Consider the following 18,757-nt stretch of genomic DNA (forward strand, 5'->3'; position numbering starts at 1 on the left):
TAAGTATGCACATCGCTCAATTGATTTCTGATGTCATCTATTCTTTGCAGGGATCGCGCCCGCAAGACACCCAGTGGACCCGAAGAAGTCTAACAGGGTCTTGGAGTTGCCAGCTTTGATTACGGGCCTCTGTCAGTTTTACGGAGTGCCTGTCGCCCCCAGCAAGGTCATCAGGCCCCCTACTAATCGAGCTTTCATCAAGAAGTACTGCGCCCCCAAGCAGGCGCAGGGCGAGACACCACAGTAGCCTGAGGATGGCTGACAGTGGGCAATAGGCACACTGCCACCACCTCTAGAGTTCACCTCACCTCATCCACAAAAAGGTTAAAGTGTTGCCTACGACACATGGCCGACCAATAGGCGACCAATTCCAAAGCCAAAGGTAAGCAAAGTACTAGGTCCGTGACCGACAAGTCATAAGGAATCCAGCTCAAGACGTTAAAGAAGCGCTACTAGGAGACAACCTAGTACCTTTTAAATCTCTACTTGTTATTTGATCACCTTTGTCTCTCTAGTCATAGTAGGACACACCTAATTGTTCATGATCCTAGGAATTTAAATAAAACAAGCACAAGCTCGAAAGGTAGTCATATCTCACAAAATATATATATGTATGTTTAGGTAGCAAGGTACCTTGGATATGCATGTATATAGCAAAAATACCTCACAATATATATATATATATGTGTGTGTGTGTGTGTGTGTGTGTGTGTGTGTGTGTGTGTGTGTGTTTAGGTAGCAAAATACCTCATGAAAAAAAAAACAAAAACAAAAAGAGAACAAAAAATATATCTTTCGGCTGAAAAGCCAACATGCTTTTGAAGAGAAATAACTTCCAACTTTTCTTTGAAAAAAAGATTCACTTATCATAACCAGTTTTTTTTTAAAAAAAATGTGTATACACATGAAGGGTAAATGCTGTGAAAATTTTCCCGAACGCCCAAAATGGACTCGGATGAATGCATAAATTGATAAAGGAGCATATTTTGGAAACACTGGGTTGACTTAAAATAGGGAAAATGAATCCTGAGCCCTAGTGTCACATGACCATAAAAACTTGATGCTTGAGTGTCCACATGGGTGCATGCATGACCAGTTTTGCATAAAATTTCCTAATCATCATTGTTGCATGTGTATCATGGAAATAATGTGGGACATCCCCTTTATCCCTGAACCACTGGCCAAACCCTGACAAATATCATGGCCAGTTGTTCTACAAGCCTTGAGCCAAAATCCCAACTTATCATAAACCTTGACCCAGGGTGGGAATGTCAATCCTTGCCCTCAGAAGAAAACAAAAAAAAAAGGAAAATTCCCAATCAAGGAGTGGGAGAAAGCAAAAAAAAAAGAAAGAAAATTCCCAATCAAAGAGTGGGAGAAAAGCAAAAAAGAAAGAAAGTTCCCGATCAAAGATCGGTAGAAAACTGAAGAAATATGCATAAAGGTCTTTGGACCAGACAATATCTGAACAATACGGAATTGTCACCAAGTAAACAAGAAAAGAAAGGAAACCACGACCTAAAATGGTCCTCTCCCTTTGATTGCCAACCAAAATCCTGTGCGACTTTCTCGCCCCGCACTAAACAAAAACAGAAAAGGAAAAGGCAAAAACACTCAAAGCCAAATTCCCCACCAAAAAACCCCCATTCCCAAGAAGAAGTCCTATTAATCCATGATCACACATGTAATCTTTGATTTGATAGGAAATAATTTGCAAAATCAAGTCATGACATGTCTATGGTTCGGAATTAGGATAAAACACTTATCTGTGTGAGATTGATACACTTTGAGTGATTTTCTTCTATTTTTGTTGAACCCAGTGTTTCCTCTAAATGGTCGTTTAGAAACGAAATGCTAACATCCAAAATCTCATTTATGGTTATGAGAAAATTTCATCAGCATACTCTCCTTCCCCGTTAGACACATTGTTTTTCATCCAAAAAACATATGTTGCTCTTATCAGTTGGAAGTTTTGTCTCTTTACTAGAGCATGTTCGCATTTTAGTGAAGAAAACACTGAGACCATTTTAGTCTCACAGTTATCAACAACTACGTAGGTCTGAGTTCCTCATCACAAATTGAGGATACATAGGAGCAAAAGCCCTGCTTTTGTCGACCACCCCACCTTTTGTTACCGTGACCCAAGAGTCCGGTGGCATGTGGAGCCACATGACCGTGGGATCCCCAGATTTGTATTCTTTTCAGTTTTATGTTTCATCATTTGTCATTTGTATGTTATCTTATTTCTATGACTTGAGGGACTAATGTTTGTTTTGTTGTTTCGATTGTCATTTGTTTTGTGCATACATTTTGTTTGGATTTTTGCGTTAGTGCTTATTTCGTTATTGTCGATAATATTTGTTGAAATTCCGAAACCGTGTAGAGTTTTCATTTAGGAACATCATCCTAAAATAAAACGAACAAACGTCGTGATAACGCCAAGAATAGAGAAAGAAAGAGACGTTGTGAACAAAATGTCATATCTGTATATAAAGAAAAGAAAAGAAGTTTTTGTATATAAACAATGTGTGAAAAGTTTTTTTTGTATATAAACAATGTGTGAAAAGAGTTTTTGTATATAAACAATGTGTGAAAAGAAATTCTTGTATATGAGCAATGAGTGTATATAAAGAAATTTTTTGTATAAACAACGAGTGTATATTGAAAAAGGAAAAAGAGATCTTTGAAAAGGAATAGAGGTTTTATATAGACCATGTTGATATAAAGAGAAAGAGTTTTTCAACGCGTGTGTATATAGAGAAAAAAGTTTTTTTCGTGTATAGGAACGTAGGTGTACAGAGAAAAAAGCTTTTCTCATAGATAGCAATGGATGTATAGTTTTTTTTTGCAAACATGCATAGAAAAAAATGAAACAAAAAGAAAAGAGAAAGAAAGACCTCGAAGGTCGGCGTGTTATGGTCATAGGAAGAATAAATCATTCGTAGAGAGCAAACATATCTTTTGGAAACAAGAAACTGACGCTAAGAGTTTATTTTCCAAAATAACCGAGATAAGAATGGATGGATTCGTTGAACCAATGAAAGAACATAATTTGGAAACGTTGGGTCTACTTGTGTAAATCCCAAGCCTTAGTATCACAATGCCATAAACTGGATGCTTGAGTACCCACCTAGCTGTATGCATGACTAATTTTGCACGTTGTTTCCAAATCATCATTGTTACGCGTGCCTCGTGGAAATAATATGGAAGTTTAACCCAAAACTGACACCGTGACTCATGAATTTGTTTAGCCCCAAATATCAAAATCGGGCACGAACAATGAAAAGACCATGTTGAGACAGAACCTTAAGCTACCTTGAACCTTGGCCCATGAAGAGAATCCTCATCCTTCCCCCCGAAGAAGAGGACAGCTGAATCTCCTAAAGGGAGGGCGAATAGTGAATGCTAAAACCCGAATTCCCAATCAACGATCGGAAGAAAAAAAAAAGGAAAAGGAAGAAATGAAAGAAAAGGAAAAGAAGGATTCCCGATCAAAGATCGGAAGAAAGTAAAAAGAAAAAAAAAAGATCGGAGGAAAACAGAATAATTCTCGATCAATAAAGGAAACCAAGAAAGAGAACAGAAGGTCTTCGGACCAGATAAATTTTCGGCGAGGTAAATGACCGCCGGCAAAGGGAAAACTCGTTTTTGAAGTGGCTCTTCCTTTGGGATTGTCATTCAAGGTCGCTTCCAACTGGCGATGTCCCACCCCACATAAACAAAGAGTAAAAGACCGAAACACCCAGCTTCCTCTCCAAAAAAACACTACCCTCGAGAAAATCCTATTGATCCGTGATCCCGCGTGTAATCTTTTGGTTCGATAGGAAATCATGTGCAAAATAAAGTCATGGTGCAGCTATGGTTTGGAATTAGGGTAAAACACTTACCTGTGTGAGTTTTTATACACTATGAGTGATTTTATTCCCAGTTTCAGTTGGACCCGACGTTTCCCTAGAATGTTCATTTAAAAGCTAAACGTTGACATCCTACCCTTCATTTTCGGTTACAAGGAAAACTATTTTGGCATAAGCATATTGTTTCTCTAAAATATGGTGCACTCATGAATGATTTATTTTTTTCTTGCTAAAGCATGTTCGCCTTTTAGGTGAAAGAACCCGGTGGACCATTCAGTCCTAAAATCAAATCTTATTCGGAGCCCCATGAATTGATTGCCATTCATGCATCCTCCACCATCGAGTCTGGAGCCCCATGAATTGATTGCCATTCATGCATCCTCCACCATCGAGTCTGGAGCCCCACGAATTGATTGCCTAGCGCTGTTCGTGCATCCTCCACCATCAAATCTTATTCGAAGCCCCACGAATTGATTGCCTAGCGCTGTTCGTGCATCCTCCACCATCAAATCTTATTCGGAGCCCCATGAATTGATTGCCTAGCGCTGTTCATGCATCCTCAGTTATCAAGTACGGAGCCTCCGGTGAGTGGAAAATACGGTTTTTGTTATTTTCCCAATCGGTTCCTTCACCAAACATGTGTATACGTATATATTATGTTATTTTTTGTTTGTTTGTTTTGTTTTGTGTTGTGCAGAGAAAGAAGAAGGAGAGACGGGAGTCAATTATTTCAAATCGTTTTGGGTTGGAACTATTGTGATTGAGATCAATTAAATCCCCATGATGGGCAAAGGATGGCCTTCAGGAGTCATCATAGATTAATTACGGAAAAGGGCTAAGACGGACGAAATTAGTGTTTTATCATTACTTTCCTTCTATCTCCGATAAAAGGTAAGTAAAGAGGGGCAACTGTCATACCCTAATTTCGTCCGGGGACCATTGTTTGATGGCATGCAACCTTTGCTTGACCGGTTCGAGGAACTTGACACCCATCGTTAAGCAATCCATGAAGTTCTGCGACATGTCGGGAGTCGAAAGGAAACATTATTGCGCAATCCGTAAAGTTCCGTAACATTCCAAAAGTCGAAGAGGGGATGGTTACGTAATCCGTAAAGTTTCATGACATTACGGAAAGAAAACAAGTATCGTTACGTAATTCGTGAGGTTCCGTAACGTTACGGAAAAAGAATCAGCAACAAAGGGGCAAAGGGGGTGTATTTTGTAAAATGGGGGTGCAAATAGTAATTTTCAAATTTGGGCCCTTCTAGAGGTTGCTGGGAAATTTCTTGCTTAAGATGGAAGCAACCTAGCTCGTCTGGGCGAGCTAGGTGGCAACTAGCTCCCCCGTTTTGTTAAAAAATGGGCTTTCGGGACACCCGTAATGCTGCCACAAAATTCCCATAACCCTAAATAAGCATATTTCACTTAATATGGGTGAGAAGGAAGAGGAAAAAGAATAAAATCAAGTCCTATAGGTTTTCGTAAAGCTTCCGTAATATTTCCGTAAATTACGAAAGAAGGGGGTGAACTTATCAAAATGGGAGGGTGCAAATAGCAATTTTGAAATTTTGAATTGGTCTGTATTGCTTCTGGAGGAAGCAACCCAGCTCGCCTGGGCGAGCTGGGCGGCAACCTCCTCCCCTTTTTCCTATAAAAAGGCAAAAGGGGGTTGTTCTAAGGGTCCCTGATCCCCCTGGCTATGCATTTCAGCTGTTTTGGGTGAAAAAAATTGTTTTCGTTAAGAAAATCCAAGCCGAGGTGCTTCCGTAACGATTCCGAGATGTTTCCGTAAGCAAATCCGTGAAGGTTTTCCTCCGTTCTTCATCCGTTCTTCGTTCTTCAATGGGTAAGTTTCCATATCCGAGACTTTTAATTCATTTCTTGTTTTTTTTTTGCTTTCATCTTTATTTCGTTCAATTTCGGTTTCTTTTCTTCCATTTTTAACGAGCTTTGACCGATCGTTTAAGCCGTTTTCTCGCCTAATAAATGATAAAATGAATTTCAATCGATCATTTGTGTTGTAATCTCGTTTAATCACTGTTAAAACAAAATATAACCGATCGTTCACGCTGTGACCTTGATTAAACCAAAGAAGGCAAAATAATAATAAAATAATCAAAATATCTTTAAATAAAATAATAAAAAAATCGATCGGACCTTTTCTTTGGAAGTTTCCTTGAATGAATTGACTAATAACCAAAGTGAAACTAAGGCTAAAATCAACTCACAAATCAAGCTTTGTCTGCAAAAATCACTGAAAATCGTTTTAAGGTCCAACGCCTTAAATGGTCCTCTTTGCTTTTATCGGTTAACATGGATCGTTCAAAAGCATAAAATCAACACATCACTTTACTGCCTTTTGCGAGAACTACGTAGGTCTGATTTCCTCTTCGATGGAGGATACGTAGGAGCAAAAGCCCCGCTTTTGTCGACCTCGTGAGATGGTTAGAGGTCCAACGCCTTAGCTTTTCTCACCAAGTAAAATGGATCATTTTAAAGGTCCAAACACCTTAAATGACCGCCTTCCAAGTAAAAAGAATCACTTGATTAGCCCCTTTTGAAAGAACTATGTAGGTCTGATTTTCTTATCACAATTGAGGAATACGTAGGAGCAAGGAAAATACCCTTGTCGACCACAAAAAGATAAAAAATACAAAAGGCATAAAAATACATAAAAACGTAAAAAAGGGAAAATAAAACAAATTGAAGTCATATTTGCACACTTGATTAAAGGCTGTCGTCCTTTGTGACGAACGCGTGGGGTGCTAATACCTTCCCCATGCGTAAATACAACTCCCAAACCTTTCACACTTAAAGTTCGTAGACCACACCTTTTCGGGTTTTTCCGACGTTTTCCTCAAATAAACGTTGGTGGCGATTCCGCGCATTTTCCTCCCATGGAGGACGCAACCGTGAGCCCTCGCGTCACCCTCCCGCCGAAGGGTAAGTTGCGACACATACTTATGTTATACTTGACCTTGACTTAATGACCTTGACGATCAATGTTTGCAGGCTGGTTACTTCCATACTTGACCTTGACTTGATGAACTTTTCCTTAAAAACATGTGCTTGATTCAATCCCATAATCCAAGGAATAGAAATTTTGATGGTCAATACTTCGACAATATATCATAGAGATGAATGACTAGGACATACTTATGCTATGCATGACAAATGTAATTATGAGATTCCCGAAGAACCATCATTTCCTAGTTAATTAACCATGCATTAGGTACCATGTTCACACAATTTTCAATCATTTTTAAAGAGAAATGAGTGTATAATCCCAACATGGTTGGTTTATAGCTATCATCATGGTACCTAACATATGTAACTAAGAATGTGGTGCAAACTTTCATGCTTTATTGTGACTTTCTTTTGTTCTTTTTTTTTTGTTTTTGTTTTGTTTGTCTTTTTTGTAGAGGAAAATGCAAGGATCATGCATGAGTGAACATAACATGTGAACTGTGAAAATAAAATGTATGCAATTGGCAGAACAAAAGCATGCTAAATAAAGATGTATGATGATGCAATGACTCATACAAATGCAATGCATGAATATGATAAATGATAAATGTAGGAATGATATATCCATTACGATTCCATGAAGAGATGCATGGTGCGATCAAGGAACATGCCAGAGTGAGTTTGCTATGTGCCCCCCCATAATTCAGGAACCTAATGGAAAGGATCCAAAAGTCCACTTCTAGTGATAATTCGCAAGGGTGGTTTCATGTAACTTTATTGGCTTCTAGACATATCATCCTCTTAGGTAATACATTTTGGCGATAGGGACTATCAGCGACAATACATCACCAAAAGAGGAAAACTCTAGATGAGACCTCACTGTTATCAAGCGAGTCGGAGACCCAGCATGACCACAGATCGACCTCCACTCCTTATGGCTCACATAGACCTGGGTATAGGGCCTAATATCTCAATGTGCGTGCAAGGTGTAGGTGCCATGTGTGCGTAGAAGAAAATATTTCTAACTATGAATGTAATTGATAGACAAACACACACCAAACACAACAACATAGCAAAGGTTATATACAAATATGGACAAAACAAAAGATAAAAGGGAAAAGGGAACATAAATAAAGAAGAAGTCATGATAAAAAGCATTGCACACTGACTAAATGGCCTAACTCCTAACAGGTCCCCAGTGGAGTCGCCAACTGTCGCAACCTACCCTTCGGCGGGAAGGCGAGGCGAAATAAAAAGGTGCGTCTTCTCATGAAGAAAACGCATGGGAGTCGCCACCAACATTTATTCGAGGAAAAACGTTAGAAAAATAAAAAAGACAAAGGTCTGCAAATTTTGAAAATAAGGGTTCAAAAGTTGTTTACGCACGAGGAAGGTATTAGCACCCCACGTGCCCGTCATAAGGGACAACAACCTTTAATCGAGTGTGTAAAACATGACTTCAAAATTATGTATTTTCCCTTTTATGTTTATTATTTTTGGGGGGTCGACAAGGGTGTTTCCCTTGCTCCTATGTATCCTCAGGTGCGATGAGGAATTTAGACCTACTTAGTTCTTTAAGTCTGAAAGTTTATGTGTTACATTGATTTTATGTTTTTTTGAAAGATCGATTTTAATTGCAAATGAAATTCATTTAAGGCGTTGGACCTTGAAATGATGTTTTAAAAATTTGAAAAGCGGAGGGAATCGTTAAGGCGTTGGACCTTAAAACGACCTCAAGTGATGTTTGATGAAAAGCGAAGAGAATCGTTTAGGCGTTGGACCTTGAAACGATCTCAAATGATATTTGATTAAATGAAGAAGTTTATGAGTTTGTTTTATTTTGGTTTTGCTTATTAACCTTCAATCTTTTTTAAAGATAACTTGCGGTACTAATGATCGATTAAAACTTACTTTACAAGAAGAAAATGAGATTACTGATGATAGAAGAAGGAGATGAAGATGCACAAAACAAGAAAGAGGACCCCTAAGGGTGTGTAGATTGCATTCAAATACTTAAAACAAAAACTAACCGGATGACGAACGAAGAACAATGTAGAAGTCGATTACAGTCACAATTCGGTAACGCCTCAACCTCGTTTTTCTCTTCTTTCTTCTTCTTCTCTCTGAGTTCTCTCAATTTCTCTCAATGCTGGACCTTGGAAACCTTTACTCAGCCTCTCTCACACCTATTTAGAGCAAAAGATGGCATTAGGAGTGATGGAAACTCGCCTTGCTTCAACCTGAAGTAACCTTGCTTGCCCAAGCAAGTTGGTTACTTCACCCCTAAGCCATTTGGGGGCCCAGGCGAGCCAAAGGCTAGCATGGGCGAGCCAGGGTTAAGAAAAAAGCTTAAAATGACCCTTTTGGCAACTCGCCTTACTTCAACCTGAAGTAACCTTGCTCGCCCAGGCGAGTTGGTTACTTCACCCCTAAGCCATTTAGGGGCCCAGGCGAGCCAGGGTTTAGAAAAAAGCTTAAAATAACTCTTTTGCCCTCCCCTTTGGGTATTTTTCGTATCCTTGACCAAAACATCAAATGATCTTTCGTCTTCTATGGTAACTAGAATCGAATAGCTCAATTCGACTAGCGAGAATCAAAATATCCATGAATGATAGTCCCCAGACGAAATTAGGGTATGACAAGACCCATAAGATAAAACTCTTCGTTTTCATATTCTGATCTAATTTTAGGGTTATTCTTCATGCACCAGTCCAATTTCTTCTACACCCAACATATTTTCAATAATTTCAAGTTTACCCTTCTTTACTTCTTCTTTGTTCCTTCCTTTTTCCTTTTCTTCTTACTCCATTCACTTTCTTGGATGTTGGCGGAGCTCCTCCTTTCGTTGTGGTTGGTTTTGTTGAGGTGCATTATCGCTGTGGTTGGTTACCTGCTACATTGAGTCTGTGGTGATGGGTGTTATGATGGCAATGATAGAGGAGGTTAGTTTTTAACATCTGCGAACAATCTGTATATGTCATACGGATTGACAATCTGTATGATTCTTACGTATTGGTAATATGTATGACTCATACGGATTGCCAACCATATGGATTGTAAATCCGTGTGTTTCTTACGGATTGTCAACTCGTGTGATTCTTACAAATTGTCAATTCGTATAAGTTATACGGATTGATGACAATCTGTATAAGTTACAAAAAAATTTAAATTTTTTTAATGTATTTTAAAAAAATTAGTTAACAATAAAAATTGGAAATATTATATAAGAAAATTTATATAAATTATTTATTCAAATGCATAAAATATGAAAATTTATATATATATATATATATATATATATATATATATATATATATATCAATTTCAATGTAATATATTATATAACAAACAAATTAATAATAAAATTATACCATACTATATATTAAAAATATATTTATTGATATATGTACGTAAATATTACAATAGTATTTTTTATTGTTAGATTAATAGTTTTTGCCATGTGTAATAGATTTTAAAATAAATTTTTACATTGAAGTTTTTAAAATAAATAGATTTAAATATAAATAATTAGAATTAATTAAAAGTAATATCAATTCATTATAAATTTTATAAACAGTAATCAGATTCTAGAGCCTCCCCAAAAAATAAACGATTCTTTTTCACTATCCCTTTTCGTTTTCCTGCTTCAGAGTTTAAGATGGGAAGACACAAGGGTTCCCGCAACTGTTCTACTACACTTTCCCCTAGAAATGTTTGCAGAAGTTGTCGTCTTGCACAATTTGCTTCTTCTGCCAACGATAAAGATGGTGGAAGCGCCCAAGAGCCTATTCAAATTGATGACATTTCACCTTCATTTAACAAATAAGAGATTTTGAAGCCATCGGAGTAAATGCATCTTCAAGAACAGGTATTGTTTTGAAATATTTATCTTTTTTTTTTTACTACGTGCTTGATAATTATTGTATAACTTTATTTTATATTTTATTGATTTATACAAGATGTCCAATAAATGGTTCAAAGTACTTTGATTTTGCACCTCAGCAAGACATTCAAGATGAAATTGATGAAGAAATATTTTGTTTTTCCAAAATATTTTATCATTTGTTATATTAAATGTTTATATATAAGGAAAATGAGTGTGTTTTTTATTTCGTTGTTGATATTTTTTATTTTGTTTTATTTTCATAACCTTTATTTTGTATTGATTCATGTTGAATAAGCATTTGTCATGCTAATTTTTCATATATTTGGTACTATATCTTTAATATTAACAGATACTACTTAACTGAAACTATTATTATATATTTATTTTAATTAATTATATTAACTCTAGATATATATTTACTTTTTAGAGTACTGCATGTAGATTAGTATTAGATTCATTGAAACAATAAAATAATTAAAGATATACCAATTTTTGGAAGAGAAATTACAGTCCCGAATTCAAAGTTTTTATTTTTTGGGTTCATTCAATATACTCATAATTTTTACTAAATTTCTATTCATATTTTTAGTTTATAAGAAAAATTATGATAGTGTATATGGTTAGACTTAAAATTAATAAGTGTTGAAATTTTTTATTTCATCATTGAATTATATTATTTTGATCTTTAATTATTTTCTTTTATTTTGATTGATCTTTAGTGTAACATTGTTAATGTTATTTCTCTCGGACCACATACATTTCAAGTTAATATAGATCTTAACAAGGTAAACAATATGTCAATTTGGATTCTTTTTTTATTCTTAGTAAATTATATATCTTTCAAATTTTTCTGATTTTTTCTTATTTTTGAATGAATTAGGAAATTATTCAATTTCCATTTTCTTATGGTGATGAATTGAAGGATTTGCTGAAATTTAAAACAACTGAATTTAAAGATCGTGAATCCAAATTTCATGAAGTTGAACTTGAATTCATCCATGACAAATTCTTCTTAACTCATGGTCTTTGCAGGATTTATAGATTCTATCAGTTGAGTGATAGAGTTAATCTTTTGTTTATTTGTAGGGACGTTGATTGAGATATTTTTATTTTCGATCAATTTAGCATTGAAATTAATTTTCTTTGTTATAAGGATTATCTTCTGTATCCATGCTTTCACTACCACTCAAATGCTGATGACGACAAGGTTAATTCTAAAAACCTTATTATTTTCCTTAATATCAATATATATTTATTTATATAATTCTTAGTTAATTTTTTTAATCTTATATCCAGGTGAAGATGTTTCTTTATAGAGCTTATTATTGAAGTACTTAATTTGTAGTCCTGCTACTAGTGTTCTTGGATATTATGCATTTTATTAACTTATGTTTTAGTATTTTGTTACTTCTATTTTTTGAATTTAGTTGTTTACTTTTCTTGATACTTAAGTATATCTTTATTTTTAATATTGGTTTGTTTGATTCACTTTTATGTTCTTTATTACAGATGTAATGTTTCAATGTTGGTCATAACAATTTTTTTTATTACACTTCATCATTATTTTATTTTTCTTTGTTTGTCTTTACCCATGATACTTATCTTTCTTTCTTAGAATTTGGAAAGACTTTATCTCTCAACTAAATTATAATTGATAAGAATAAAATATTTTAAATGTATGTTATATTTATTTTTAATAATAATAAATGGTTTTATTTTACTCATTCAGAATAATTATCAAATCCTATGGTTTATATAAAATAACATAACAATTGAATACTAAACTTTTTTGTCTGTGTTTTAAAACATCAGTCAATTTCAATACAAATATATTTAATTAAATTGTTATACATATTTTTAATTATTTCAAATATAATTTTTTATTTACAATTAAATAATTAATTTTTTATGTTTAAAAATTCCACTGAAATATTTCAAATATATTTCAAGTTTTCTCAACATTCTAAGCTATTATTATCAATAAATATAACTAACAAAAAAAGATGCTTAACAAATATTGAGTTTTAACTTTTATGAATAAAATGAAAACATGCTTAAGAAATAAACCATGGAGTTAGCTTTTCCACATATTAGTCAATCGTATTTATATATTGTAAATCTATTTTTTTTAATTTATAAAAATTTAAAAGTATATATAATAAAAAGGATGAAAAAATATCATTATTTTATTATTTTATTTTATCTTAAATTTAAAAGCTATAAATACTCAGGTATTGCCGGGTTGGAACACTAGTTGACAACGTAGGAGAGAACCAAGAACGTGGAGGAAAGAAAGAAAGAAAAAAAGCACGCCGTTACTCTTCCGTGAAACCACATAAAAGATTAGCTGCAATTTAATTGACGTATCATGTTTGGGGGATAGAGTCGGGAACAGGAAATGGAAGACAGGTGATTTTCAAATTTTCATCCGTATTTGGAACCACATTTCTTCCTTGCAATCATGAGCATAAAATTTTTTGGGCTATATTTCAGTCAAATATATATTACAGAGATCCTTGACTAGATTTGATACTATACTAATACTATTAACAATATGAACAGAAATAGCACCAAAGTAAAGTTAATAAAGGAATTTTTGGAGTTAATTGTCAGCAATGCTTTGATCTTCACCAAAATCTTTGCTGAAATGATTTGTTGAATTATAATCTGGTTTTTCAGTTAGGGACCTGGCCATTGTGGAACCATCATCGCCATTTTCGGAAGCTGAACTAAGAGCATCCACCTCCTTCCCTGGAAATTCAATTTGTACACATTCAGCAACTTCATTGTTACAACAACTATTATAATCATTATTCCTATTTGAAGGGGTCAAAAAGTCTTGTTTCTTGACAACATTAAACACAATCCCATTATGGATCCTTTCAGGCTGTAAAAGATCACCTTCAGTTACCATTATGTTAGATCCATTCATGGCAATCATCCTGTTGCCATTTTCTTTCTGATCGATTTCTGTTCTCTTAGAGCACCACCTATTATGATCAGGTGTTGTGTGCCTTGAAATGTGATGCTGAAAATCACGAGGGCTAGTAGTAGTGTTTGTCACCTTGCCTCTATTTAGTTCGGTATCAACTTCTATGTTCTGGAAAAAGTCAATGAACATATCTGCTGATGTAGTTCTCATCAAAGGCCCACCAGATCTGGTCCAAGAATTCAAGTCATGAGCACTTTCAGATTCACTGTCACTTGCATCATGAAAGCTACGGTGGGACTTCCAATTTTTACCAGTGGCTCCACTGGGACTAATAACACCTTGATGCAATGAGGAAGTAGCAGCAGCAGCAGCATGAAGGTCTTCTAGGGAGCCTGTAGAATTCTCTCGTGCAATGATGTTCCACGATGGAATTCTTCTTGAACCACTAAATTTGCCTGTACTGGGAAGACCATGAGAAGCAGCAGCAGCTCTCTCAGCATTTCTTTTGAGTCGTCTCATATGATTGAGAATTGCAACAGACTCATCAAGAGCAAGCTCAATTCCACAATTTGCTTTCATGGCCGAAAGCTTCTCCCAGGTGCATCTTCTGCCTTGGTTAGCTGCCTTTTGAAGCTCTACATAAGAAGGGTTCTGTATGATTTTTAAGTACTGGAGCAGGAGGATCAGGGAAAAAAAGACAACATACACAAGTTAATAACTATTCAATTGAATCGTCCCCAATAAATGATATAAAAATAATAAATTTCTAAGAGTTTAATGGTTATGCGTGTAAAATAATTTTACCCGATCATCTAATCACAAATCACTATTTGAATTACTTTAAGATAATTATTTTAAAAGTCAACAAACTTATCATATATGGTAGCTTGTGATTGGATAACTACGTTGGCAGTGCATAATTCTTTTTCTCACTAATTCCTAAACCCATTTTTAATAAACACAACTAGTTATTTCTTTTATCTTCAAACAAACCCTAGTATTTAATTGTTCTATGGACATACTTGGGCAGGAGTTGCAGGCATAACAACTGTTACATCACCCTCCCAGTCTTGAGCAAACAGTTTGGCTAGTCCACCTAATGGAAAGCCGAGTTCCAGTACTTGATTACATCTATGTTTCACCTCCATCTCTGCTAGATGAGCAAGCTGCAGAGTTGAAAACCACATTGGATTATAATTGTTGCATATTTAGAATAGTTGTGCAGCAACATACTGAAGAATCCAATGGCAAACAAGTATGATGCTTATTGCAACAAATGTTGAAAAATGCCCCTATTTTCCAATCAAGTTGGGGAGGAGGGGTTACATAAAAGTTACAATGCATATTTTGAACTAAAGAATTCCATACATGCCAGTCAATATTGAGGTTGGAAGTCATGCCTGCGGTAAGTTTGCAAATAAGTGGTAACATATTCCTAAGAAAATTTTACCACTATTTCAACATACAGATGCTGCTAAAGGGCCAGCCAGTTACTCTGTTTAAAAATCAAAGCAATGGTGCTAAGACGCTAATGAACCACCTGCTTATTGGATTAAACCACAAGACATCAAAAAGATAAGTTGTATGTTTGTGCAAGTAAATGACAATGGCAGTTTGTATGTTTTAGCTCTCTAAAATCTGCAGGCATCAATTTTCCCTTGAAATTGGTTGGGAGTGGAATAGTAGAGGCAATAAAACTCCATGGTGATTTAACCAAGAAATAGTAAATACTTAGAGCGTGAGATTTCACATACTGATGGACTCAAATAAGCAAACATGCAAAACACAACCAAATCACAGTCATCAGTACAACAACAACCAAGCATTTCCCCCCTACATGGGGTCATCAGCTGTAAGAATCAAATGGTGTTCTAAGTTGTTAGTCTAACAGCAAGGAACCGTTTACTCATCAATTCACACGAAATGGAGTTTTTAGTTAGGGACAGAGATACGGATGGCAATGGATAGGATTTGGGTAGGGTCCTATCGTATTCTTTCTCATACCCACGTCTTAAAAAGATACACGTACCCGGCCCCATAGCTGCGCGGGTAATAATCTTAATCCACATTCTTGTATCCACCGGATATTTATATACTATACTTGTATCTGCATTTTACTTAGGTATAAAGTTAATAAATCAATAAAAATAAATTAATTAAAAAATTATTATAATTAAATTGAAAATTTACTTGTAAATAATCTAAACATAACATTAAAAATATCCACACATAATATTAAAACAAACAAACATAACATTGATTTATCTAAACTTAAGTCATAAATAAATAACATTACAAAAATAATCATTTAACATTACAAATATAAGTTATTAAGTAAGTACAAATTTATCGTACTAATTTGAAGTACCTAACAACATGAAATATTGATTCACACTTGAAAGTTGATCTTAAAAAGAACTTATCAACAACTTTATAAATTCATACATAAAAGTAAATAGAATTTAAAACAAATTTTACATAAGATATGTTGAATTAGGGTTTACTACTCTTTGTTAGACCCTTAGTGTTAGTCATAAAATTAGAAAAATATAATTTATTTTTTATAAAAAATATATATATAATATAAATTATTTACTTAAGTAATATATATATATATATATATATATATATATATATATATATATATATATATATATATATATATATATATATATATCGGGTGAAGTATTATAGTACCTGTAACTACATTCATTCCTAAAAAAAAAATATGGATAAAAATATATCTCCATCCCCAAGTCCAATAAGTGAATAATTACTATCCTCACTTGTAGACATTTTTGTGAATATCATAGGATTTGAGTCTATTTTACTATCCTAGACAGAGACCAAGTTAATGAAAAAATGTAGAAGTGAAAAAATTCATTTTAGAAAAAAAATATGACATTAAACAGACATAACAACATGTATGTGTTCTCATTCATAGAGGTCCAAGTCCATGAACATACCTTTGCTGCAAAATTACCTCCATAAGCTCGGATAATTTCTTTGAATCTCAATAATGGGGCAATGTGAGGATTGGCCTGACTAACTATAAAATGATTGACATTGAAGAGCTCTTTCAATTGCATCATAGGCAAATCCATCTCCAAGCTACCATCCCTCCAACGGCGCACTGAAGTGGAACCCTTTTCAGGACCCAAATTAAATGGTGGATGGTAAGGAACAATCTCTCCACTTCTATCCTTTGCCATCAATTCCTGAGCCTCGAAAAGGCCAGGAAAGGCACAAGAAGCAGTGACTGCGCTCCATATAACAACATGAGGTGAAGTCAAGTAGTTAAGACATCTGGGTGGTTCATGCTTTCTCGGGGAGCAAACTGTAATTCCGAGAATTCGACCCGTCATGTCATATGCTTCTTGAAATGTAAGATTGCTTGTTAGATTCCTCAACAACATTTGCAACTGTCTGATCTCATGAACTGCACCATATGTTGTTACCCTCTTCACAACTGTAAAAATCCCACCCATTTGATCAAAAAACTGTAATGAGTGCAATGAATCCTCAAAAAAGCTTTGGAGCTCAGGCCAAGACCTAGTGGCAACAATAGAACACATAATGGATCCTACACTTGAACCAGCAATTATCCTAGGCAAAAGTTTATGTTCAACCAGTGTTTTAACCACACCAACATGAAAAGCTCCAAGGGAAGCACCTCCACTTAACAACAAAGCAGTCCTCCCAAATGCGTGTCTAGTTTCATGCATGAAAGAAAGCTTTTCTTCCAATGCAAGCTCCTCTGAATCAGAGTTGCAAACCATTCTCAATTGAGTTGATACCTCATCAATATACTCCTTGATTAGTCTTGGCATCTGAAGCCTACCTTTGTGTAGCTCTGGATTACACATATTACCTAGATTCCTAACAAGATCTGCACGCATACAAAATATTATATCTCTAAGAGACCCCTCTTGCCTGCGATGGCGAAGCTCTTGAAGCTTGTTACTCACCAACTCCACATCATAAAGGTCTTTCGATTCATTCATCTTTGGTGTCTCTCTATCAATCATCTTGGCTGCATGAGCCCACTCCTCATAGGTCAATGCAGCTCGCATCATATTTCTCCAAAAATTCTGCCTATATGCTATCTCGGCCCTCACCTTCACACTGCTGTAACGTTTCAACAAGACAGCAATTATTGTCATCATTGCCAATATCCCCTGCGGGTTTCTTGGATGCAACCATGACACAATGGGTCCCCAAAATCCCCAAAATCTTTTCAAGATATCCAACAACACAAAATGTATATGATGCCTCAATTGTGAGATAGACTTGCAGAAGAGAACCCTGAAAGCAATTGTTCTACCAAGAATGCTAGAAGGGCCAATCGCAAAAGGGTCAACACTAGCCTCGTTATTTATATGATCCATCCTTAGACCAAAAGATGAAAAGTATATATTTCTATTCTCACAAGCCAATGACACCCTTAAGAGATCAAGTACTCTACAAGAGTTTACACAGTACAAGGTGGCCTTTTTATGATAGCATCATAGGCAAGGATTTTTACAATTGGGTATGTCTAGAGGTAGACTTAAGAAAAGCATATAAATGTAAAGAAATTGATTTTGCATAAAACACCCAAGCTAGTACATAAAAATGAATAAATCATGGATAAAACAAGGAACCAGTTAAAGAATAATATCAACAAAAGTTCCCAAGTACAATCAAATGAAAAACGGCATAACTGCACAACTGTACATTCGATTTGAAGATCATTCCATCAGGAAGGTTGAATAAAAATTAATAAACACAATTATTACTCAAATAATCAATCGAATGGGGTTTTGAAAATCAAATCTTCGATTCCAGGGGGAAGAAACGATTCTCCGGAAGCAGATTGGATACGAAAAAAAAAAGGGGTCAAAAGAAATGTGGGAAAATATTATTATTATTATTATTATTATTATTATTATTATTGCGGAGAGACAAAAGTTTTAAATAAGGGAATGAGATGAAAGGAAATAATAAAAAAATGAAGATGTTCCCGCTAAGCCAAGGAAAGATGGAAAGAAAGGCTTAGCGAGAAGAAGAGTCGTTGTTAATATTACAAACACGATAACTACGATTTTGAAGTTAAACAAATGAAAAAAAAAAACAAAA

At 35.0% G+C, this 18,757-nt stretch overlaps 1 protein-coding gene across 1 annotated transcript; it reads right to left on the bottom strand.

The window, feature by feature from the left end:
- Window positions 1-13,100: 13,100 nt before the first annotated feature.
- Window positions 13,101-18,056, bottom strand: LOC114370715 (triacylglycerol lipase SDP1-like). The gene is made up of 3 exons (XM_028328110.1): window positions 16,606-18,056; window positions 14,662-14,805; window positions 13,101-14,308 (listed from the first exon to the last, which is right to left on the bottom strand). The coding sequence occupies exons 1-3, from the start codon at window positions 18,025-18,027 to the stop codon at window positions 13,310-13,312; spliced, it is 2,565 nt and encodes an 854-aa protein (XP_028183911.1). The 5' UTR covers window positions 18,028-18,056; the 3' UTR covers window positions 13,101-13,309.
- Between the last annotated feature and the right edge of the window lie 701 nt (window positions 18,057-18,757).

The sequence above is a fragment of the Glycine soja genome, chromosome 10 (assembly GCF_004193775.1).
Source record: "Glycine soja cultivar W05 chromosome 10, ASM419377v2, whole genome shotgun sequence".
Lineage (NCBI taxonomy): Eukaryota > Viridiplantae > Streptophyta > Magnoliopsida > Fabales > Fabaceae > Glycine > Glycine soja.

Coding starts and splice junctions, on each gene's coding strand:
- LOC114370715 (XM_028328110.1), bottom strand. CDS start 18,027: ATGGATCATATAAATAACGAGGCTAGTGTTGACCCTTTTGCGATTGGC. Junction 14,806..16,605: donor GAGGTAATTTTGCAGCAAAG/GTATGTTCATGG, acceptor TCAACTCTGCAG/CTTGCTCATCTAGCAGAGAT. Junction 14,309..14,661: donor TGCCTGCAACTCCTGCCCAA/GTATGTCCATAG, acceptor CTCCTGCTCCAG/TACTTAAAAATCATACAGAA.